A 9619-nucleotide genomic window follows, 5' to 3' on the forward strand; every position below is an offset into this window, starting at 1 on the left:
ATAATAATAATATTAATAATAATAATAATGATAATAATAATAATAATAATAATAATAATAATAATAATATTAATAATAATAATAATGATAATAATATAATAATAATTTACATTCATATAGCGCATATTGTGCAGTGCCTCTATATGCGATTTACATAAAATTATAAAACAAAAAACGTTGACTTTTAAAATATTATAATAAAGGTGTAAAGGTCTCAAAGGTTCAACCATCCGCCTCTGCCCTGGCGCAATCCCGGTCCCCACCTAGGTGGAGCGAACCACAGACACGACTGGGTGCCCAGAGTCTGTGACCACGATAGACAATGTTTAAGTTTATATGATAAATAACACATTATGTGTTATTGCACGCAATCTATAGGTTAGACCTACCAACGAATTAGCTGTCCGGTTTACAGTACCTGTCTCTTATACACATCTAGATGTGTATAAGAGACAGTTACAGAGTACATTGTCATTAGATGAGGGTCCTCCTGGGTAATTACTGTTTTCTCTTATAAGAGATTTTTTTCTTTTATTTTTTAATAAACTAAATTCTTGTCTGCTGTGTATCGATGTCGACGTGCTACTTGTTCGAGGCCGGTATCCATTCTGTGTGCTGTGAGAATTAGGCCTAGTTTCACCTTCATTTTCGACGACAAAAGAAGTATTTCCCATTTTTCTAGTAACTTTGTTATTGACTTTGTTCAGCTGATGGCTCGTGGTGTCTGACCAAGGAGCACATTTCTGTGATGTTGGTGACAGTTCTGAAATGGAGGTCCTTGCTGCAGAAGCGGCAAACCCGTATCTGACTTGTTTAGACTCTGCGTTAAACTCAACCGGAGTAGGAATCGACCCGCGATGCGGACTGTACGTGTAACGCCGCTTACAGCAGGAGTAGCATATGCAGAACAGTACGCAAACTAGTAACAATAATACCAATACGACAGCTGCTGCAACGACCACTACGAGTACGTCTGTTGAAAGGTTTTCTAGCCATGCTATAATTTCATTTCTATCCGGTTCCATTGTGGTTATTGTAGCTGAAATATAAACACAATGCATAAAGTCATCAATACGCTAAAAATTCAAGCAAAACAATGTATGATCTAGATAGAAACTAGAGATACTATGTTCAATAGAACATGAACCCAGTCACTTTTCAGGATTTGACTTTAAGGTGATCACTGTGTACCTTTGACCTCAAGCTGTGAACACCCCATGTTTGGTAGCAGTCTAATGCAATTGGTCCAATTGTTAGTCACTAGCAATATTTTATAATTTTCACCAAAATGACCCTTGTGACTTTTGACCTATAGACAAAGAGTATTTTTTTTTCATGTTTAGAAGGTCCTAAGGATCATTCCGGGTAAATTCAAGCTCATTTGGGCTATTTTGAAAATTTGACCCCTATGTAACCCCTGATCCCAGACTGGGGTGTAAGAGGAATTCCGTTCAATCGTTTGCCATTAGTAACATTTGAATCTTTGACCTATGAACTTTGACCTATAAGGTGAAGAGTATTTTTTCGTGTTTAAGGTCCTAAGGATCATTCCAGGTAAATTTGAGCTCAATTGGGCTATTTCGAAAATTTAACCCCGATGACTATGCGACCCCTAATTCCAGACTGGGGTGTAGGAGGTTTTGCTGGTTCTTAATGACCAAATTTGATTGAGTTCGGTCCAATCGTTTGCCATTAGAAGCATTTTGAAATGTTACCAGATAAAACAAAAGAATAACCCTTTGAACCTAAATCACTGAACACCATAGAGACCCTACCTTATGCTAACACATGTGCCCAGGACAAGACTGTGTATGTTATTTGTGACAGAAGAAGTCTTTTATTCATTTTTTATTTTATTTTTTACCCAAATGACCCCATGTGACCTTTGACCCAAAGTAGTGAACACCCCATGTATGAGAGGTTTCACCGGTTATACTGACTAGGTTTGGTTGAAATCGGCACAACCGTTTGGCACTAATAGCATTTTAAAATGTTGCCAGAAAAAAGATAAAAATTACCCCTTAATGACCTTTGACCTTTTATCCCTGAACACCCTGTAGAGTCTGCCTTATGCCAATGTATATGTGCAAAAGGACAAGACTGTGCTACCTTATTTGTGAGAGAAGTAGTCTTTTATACGATTTTTTTTACCCAATGCCCCTTATGGGACCTTTGACCCCAAGTTGTGAACAAAACATAAATGGGAGGTGTCACCGGTCCTACCGACCAAGTTTTAATTAAATCGGTCCAGTAGTTTGCCACTAGTAACCTTTTAAAATGTTGCCAGAAGGAAAGAAAGAACTGCTGACTCGGTAAAGAAGAAACTGCTCAAAAACATAACCCAGTCAGCACGCTGCTGACTGGGTAATAAACTGCTCAGAAACAGAACCCAGTCAGCCCAGTCAGCATGCTGCTGACTGGGTAACAATTAATAGTGAATTAGTTGATATCTGTGCTAGATAAAATACATTATGTGTTTCAATGGAAGTATTATATTGTTTTAATGTGAAGATATATCAATGTTCCGTGACATTCTAACACCAACAGCTGCAGAGGATCAAGTCCAATAAAGGAGTTAGACTTGTTATCAATATAAAATGCACATACTTATTTGGATATGGTTGTAAAGATACCAGGCCTTGAAGAAAAAATATATTAGAATGATGCATGGCTGAGAGGGGTTAGAGGATGGTCTTAAAATACATAGAAAAGGCTCAATTTGGAGAAAACCTCATAGTTTAAAGATGGTATGAACTTGACAGAATGAAATTCCACGGTACCATTGTGGCTGCGACGTAATAAAGACATTGCATGCAGTGGCGGATCCAGGGTGGGGGGTGGGGATTTAAAGGGGTTCGGACGAACCCCCCTCTGTGAGGAAACGTAACAAAATACTATTAGGTCCCGGCTTACAAAAGGCATGCTCACCTACCTAGGCATAGGTTGGCAGATCAGACAAACAGGCTTAGCCCAACTAGCAATCAATTAAATGCAATTAAAACACTGGTTTTGGCTCGACGTCGTAATAATTTATGTACAAAAGTGTGTTCTTCAGGCCTATCGGTTCATCGATCTATAAGAAAGACTAGCCTACTACAAAAACTACTCAATAAAGTGGCGGGCCCACCATGGTTGGGCCTGAGGTTCGAAAATTTTAGGAAATAGTTAGCTGTAGATGATCGGAAATGACTATATAGTAAAATTCATTGTCATCACATCACCTTTAAGCCTGGTTTCCTGTCGACGTAAAGGTCAGAATTTCTTACGTTTTATACGTTTCTTACGACTCTTACGCAAAGTTGAAATAATGCCGACGTCAACGACGTATGCGTTGATTGTGTTGGGCCGCAGATAAACAAGCAATTTTCAGCCGCTTACGAAAGTTGAACTTACGACGTTGAACTCCATCCAGAGTCCAAAACGAGCGCTTGCGACTGTTACGTTGAGTTGAATTTTTCTTGCGATACGGACGACATAAAAATGACGTAATTTGTAGTCACTTACGATTGGCTGCCTTTCCCACTAATTCGTCCTTGTTACCCTGGGTTTTCGCGCGAATGTAGGCCTCTACTTCTTTATATTATGAGCTGCACTGTAAATGTTAGCAAAACGTCTACATTAACTCAACGTGGATTACTGTAAAGAAGTTAGGCCTACATTATTAAAATACAAAAAGGCTTATTTGATGTTTGTAAAATTAATTTTGTTTCACAAAATAATGATGCTTCGAACATTCCCTGAACATTCGTGTTTCATACTTTTTTATTCTGGGAAACTGAATTAATTGGCCACGGCCTCGAGGCGCTTGTCACCCAATCTATTTTGAGAGAAGAAATATTAGGACAAAAAAAAATCGGTACGCGGGAAAGTTGGATTGGTGGTAAACTTTAGCCCTAATTGACAAAATAGATATACAACGGTCCTCACTCCTGCTGTATAAATGGCCCCCTTGGTTTGTGATAAAATTTGTTATTTTCATTTTTACTACTCTTCTCATTGAAATTTCGCAACGACCAACTAATTTGTTGCAGTATTATATTATTATACCATCATTGTCGTCATTACCATATTCAAACGGTGAAATTGCTTTCAAAAATAAGAACAAATTGAGGTAAAATTCCAAATGCGATAATTATGTTCTTTTTTTTAATCTAGAAAAAATATTTTAGTCTTATTTTTACATAGGCACAGTAGGTGTGACAATGAATTAGCCGAAAAATAAGAACACTTAGCCTCGGCAAAATTGCTCTGGGGTTCTTATAAAAAAAAAAGGTGTAGACCTATGAGTGTATTATGTTATTATATACGTTTATTGAAGCATGGAATAACACCTGTTTCCTAATTATTACTTGCACAATTTAAAATATATTATTTCTCCCGATTAAAACTATAGGCCTAACTATTTAAAAAAAAATCAAACAACCACTGAACTGGAAATAGGAATGGTTGACAACAGATTTATTTCTAAACAATTCGCTTGGTATTATACGATTTTAATTGAAACAAATCCTTGTTTATTTTCGAATTCAATTTCAGTATATTAATGATAATAATAATAACAAACACAATTGTATAGGCTACTGCGTGGATGTGTGGCGTATTGGTAGACTACTCAAAGAAGCAAGGAACACAGAATTTTCATAGGGCCTATATTTTTTCTACTGTAAAACAATCTGCCACGTCAAAACATGTTACGACATAAAGGCTACGTCATAATTCCCGTATCTGATTGGCTGCTTCTTACGATTTCTGGTCCATAATGCTACGTCTCTTACGAAAGTTGACTTGGAGTTAACTTTCGTAAGAGACGTAAGACAAGGCAACGCAAGCGTGATCACTCAAGCATAAGTCACTAAATCGCGGTTTCCTGTCAAATCGTGGAAAATTGACGTATCGCATGAAAATCTTTGCGACGATTTAACCTTACGTTACGTCGATTAACACACCAGTCGCAATCGGTTTCCTGTCAAATCGTATTTTGTTACGATAAAACGACGTAGTAAATCTGCCTTCTTACGTCGACAGGAAACCTGGCTTTATATAGTCAAATGACGTTTAACCAGCGATTTGCAGCAACCAAATCTAATTAGTGTGATGTATTTAGAAATAATAATAATAATAATAATAATAATAATAATAATAATAATAATAATAATAATAATAATAATAATAATTATTATTATTATTATTATTATTATTATTATTATTATCATCATCATCATCACTATTATTATTATTACTACTATCTGTAAAATGCTCTATCAAAAATACAAAATTGTCATATAATACTCTGTTTTCGATGTGTTAAGTATTGCTTCAATGAAGCAATGTCATATATTTATCCTCTATTCTTGCAAAGCATTAAATGCTAATATAATATTAGTATTACGATCTATGAAGTGCTCTATCATAAATATAAAAGTTCTATAATACTGTACTTTGTTTTAGATAGGCCATAATAATAATAATAATAATAATAATAATAATAATAATAATAATAATATTAATAATAATAATTTACATTCATATAGCGCATATTGTGCAGTGCCTCTATATGCGATTTACATAAAATTATAAAACAAAAATCGTTGACTTTTAAAATAATATAATAAAGGTGTAACGGCAAAATAGCGCAATGTCTCAAATGGTCAACCATCCTCCTCTGCCCTGGCGCAATCCCGGTCCCCACCTAGCAGGAGCGAACAAAGGAGCAGGTTTCACATTTGCCCTACCACAGACGACTGGGTGCCCAGAGACTGTGACCACGATAGACAATATTTAAGTTTATATGATATATAACACATTATGTGTTATTGTACGCAATCTATAGGTTAGACCTACCAACGAATTAGCTGTTCGGTTTACAGTACTATACGATGGTCGTTGAAAGTAACAGCTTATTAAAATTTTACAGTGCATGTGCCTGACTCAAATTATATGTACAAGTCTATTACTACTGTAACCATTTACCTTGCTCGTTCAGGTCTATACAAACTCAATGACCCGTATACCAAGAGAAGCGATTCGAGGGAGTGCTAAATGTTTTGTATTCGGTTACCGACAAAGTTATAAACCATTATGCGTTGTGACGGTAATCCCGCTTTGACATGCTAATTTAATATTAAATAAAGGCCTACGTATGTGTTATGTTACGGTACCTATCTAAATTAGCCCTTTAAACATTCCTAAATTTAACAAGAAAGGAACACACTTATTATCACAATATTATTTTCTGGAGAAGCCATGATAGTGGCGAATTCTTTTAGAATATTAATATATAATATTTGTTTTTCATTTTTCATTTTCTAACAGGTCCTATGCAAACTAATACACTACGACTACTTGTTCGATTTAATTGCATAATACACATGCCTCTGATTATATATTTTGTTTGCTCTGCTCTGTACACACTCATTTTTTTAACTGACAAATAAATGTGATATACTCATATTTGGGCACGTCACACAAAATTGTCAAATTTGATAGTGTGGAAAAACCTTTGGGCCCACTGTACTTGTTTGGACCACGGACAATTATTATGTTTAGGCACGTGGAAGAATTCAAGATGGTAAATTAATGTCAACCGATAACAGTGCTTAACATGGAATTTCAACAGCTTATAGAGTTAACAATAAAAATTGTATATTAAGTAACTTATATCGGTTGACATTAATTTACCATCTATAATTTCGTATTGGGTTAATTTCGACTAACATAACCATAATAACTAAAATATTGTGGCATAACCTGCAAACTAATTAAATAAAATATATTCAGAAGTTTTATGCCACATGCCAGCGTATTATAAGCTTTATAGTTACACAGTGAAAAGTACGTTTTATAAAGAAAAATCAACCCATTATTAAAGTTTAAGCTGTGTAATGATCTAAGCATTACAGTAATTCCGGATATCTATTGTCCGTCACCACGATGCTGAACACAGGTTTTATTAATTGTCATGACTGTATTGTTTGTAAATAGATTTACATGGTAGAAACAAACACAATTAGTCTGACCTTTCAAGTATCACGAAAAGAAACATACAATTACGATGTCCATGCCTTATTTTCTGTTATTTAACAAGCACAAAAACAATCATCATCATCATCATCATCACCATCAACAACCTTGTAATCACAATCATCATATCATTGTCGTCGTCATTTATCATTATTATTATTATCATCACCAACATCATCATAACTTCTATAAAGACAATTATTATTATTATTAATATTTTAATATTTGTATTATCAGGGAACAGTTAATAATTTCACTGTTCCCTGGTAGGCCTATTATCAATAATATGCATTAGTGTATTTATTAAGTATTAATGTTTGCGAAATTTTTACTCTGAAAAGATGCAGTAGACAACGGATGAATTCTGAATCAGAATCTGAATCTACTGTAGTTAATTCGTTCGTGTGGGAACCAAATATATCTATGTGTTTCTTTAGGGTTATCAAAGCCTTCCTTAAAGCTTCCTAAACTTTAACTGAACTAGAAGCCTCAATGTTTTTTGCACCGTTGAATTGTCTGGATTGGTTTTGATTCATTTATTTCATAGGTACGTCAATATGTCATTCAAACTAGATTTAACTGTGCATATTTACCATTATATTGTCATATGTTTCTCAAATAACTCATTGTTATTATGCCGCCAGCACTCAAGCATTTTATTGTCAAGTTTATTTTTATGAATAGTTAAGTTTCTTTTCAGTATGGAAAAGCTCCATAGAAAGCAATATTATGCTGGGTTGGGTAAAAAAAAAGTGGGTAAAATCGTCTGCATAGGCCTATGGTGGATCAAGAGGGAATGAGGGGTCAGTAGACGTTAAAACAGCGCATTTTACCTTGTGTTCCCCGACTATACTGGATCCGCCCTGACGTACGCATACCAAAATCTTAGTGTCAGATGACGGATGCGCGCGTACCTGTTGTCAGAAGAAAAGCAATTTTCCCCCTAGCCTCCGCTGTCGACGCCACTGAATCAAGAGAGTTACAGAGAAAAACAAATAGACCTATTCATTCCTGTGGTTTTTTTTTAATTTTGTATAAAATGACTGATAGGCCTTAACACTTTTAGGCCCACATGTTATTGGCCTGCGTTACTGATGATTAAATAAACCCCTCCACTCCAAAACACTGGAATATAAAAAGTAATTAAGTAAATAAATAATGTAAAAACCTCAGGCTCATTAATGGCCAGGTGGTGACTTGTGCCTACATTTGCAAAATCTTCATATAGTTGAAGGAAACTTATACTTAGTAAGAGAAAATGTAAGAAACTAAAGCAAATGGTTTTCAACACCTTCGGTCGAATACTTTTGACACAACGATGTCAGACACAACGGACTAACTTATAAAGATTTTAACCAGCACTCCGGTAAAACATACATTTCAATACACACTACTTAACAATTATATTAATTCATTATTTTCTATGTGTTACGGTATATAATTTTCTGTAGGCCCAGAGCAAGGCAACACTTAAACAAAAAAAAAAGTATTGTTGTCAATACGTCTAGTCTTTGCACTGCTTTATAGGCATACTAGAAGGTAATTTCACTGTGGATTAGAGAACCGGTCAACGGTTGGATGAACAGAACAACAAAGATTGAATCTGAATTACACAAAACATCAAGGCTACACAATAGGCCTACTCCAGTGCATAACCCGTCAAATATGGACAAACTACTTCAGTGGTACTTACCTATGGTAGAAAAATTCAGTTGCTGGCCATTACAGAAGAGTGGTACTGTCATTAAGACGAAAAATGAAAGTGTAGAACCCATTTTCTTACGAATGCTCACGTACATCGCGTTGCGAATCGTGCGACGAATTGTGAACTGATTCCATAAAATTGTTTCGAAATTAGATCATTATTTTGAGATGCTTTCACTTTCCCATTCGGTACTCATCCGACAAAAGTAAACTTACAGATATTGAAATAACCCCTAAGTTACGATAACTAATCCAACCACACGGAGAGACGTAGTGTAAACTCAAATGGTTTATCCATACACAATTACTGTGGGTTATGCTGTTTGATCGAAAATAGTCCAAAGCAATCGTATTATGTACATTCAAATAATAATAGAGCTACTTCATATGATTTAGGGTTCATGGATGAATGCGCATGTGGTGTGACGTCAGAGAGTATTGTTATTATGATCTAGACCTTCTTCATTGTGTGTGACAAACATTTCTAGAAATAATAGTGAATCTTTTATAGTTGGAAAAGAAAATGTGAAAATTCCTTTGCCTATCTTTAGCTAGGCTTAGATCTAAAACAAACACCAGGTTTAACTAACGCCGTTATTTGGCGTAACTAATGAGAAGTTCACGCACTCCCTGTTTCAATTCCCATCGCTGCTCCTTGTGTTTCAGCTGGAGGGCTGAGATGCAAGTATCAAAAACACACAGTCTTCGGATGAGACGTTTAAGCCGTTGGTCCCGTGTGTAAAATGGACCCTCAACATTGATCAGACCTCCAAAGTATTCGGCCCAGCTCTCAAGTCGAGCACTCTTATCCTTGATAATCTCATTGTTGGAGACTGTCCCGTACCTGGCTTGCTCTTTTCCTAGTTTCTTCCAATAAGAATATACCTTTTCTGAA

At 35.6% G+C, this 9619-nt stretch overlaps 1 protein-coding gene across 1 annotated transcript in view; it reads right to left on the reverse strand.

The window, feature by feature from the left end:
• LOC117106832 overlaps positions 1-9619 on the reverse strand; it is an 18316-nt gene extending 8697 nt beyond the window's left edge. Inside the window, exon 1 of the mRNA XM_033248306.1 lies at positions 8714-9619. Coding sequence (XP_033104197.1) covers positions 8714-8819 — 106 coding nt within the window. The 5' untranslated portion in view covers positions 8820-9619. The remainder of the gene's footprint in view (positions 1-8713) is intronic.

The sequence above is a fragment of the Anneissia japonica genome, unplaced genomic scaffold (genome assembly GCF_011630105.1).
Source record: "Anneissia japonica isolate Jap-2015-1 unplaced genomic scaffold, ASM1163010v1 scaffold1165_len1893470_cov193, whole genome shotgun sequence".
Taxonomy (NCBI): Eukaryota; Metazoa; Echinodermata; class Crinoidea; order Comatulida; family Comatulidae; genus Anneissia; species Anneissia japonica.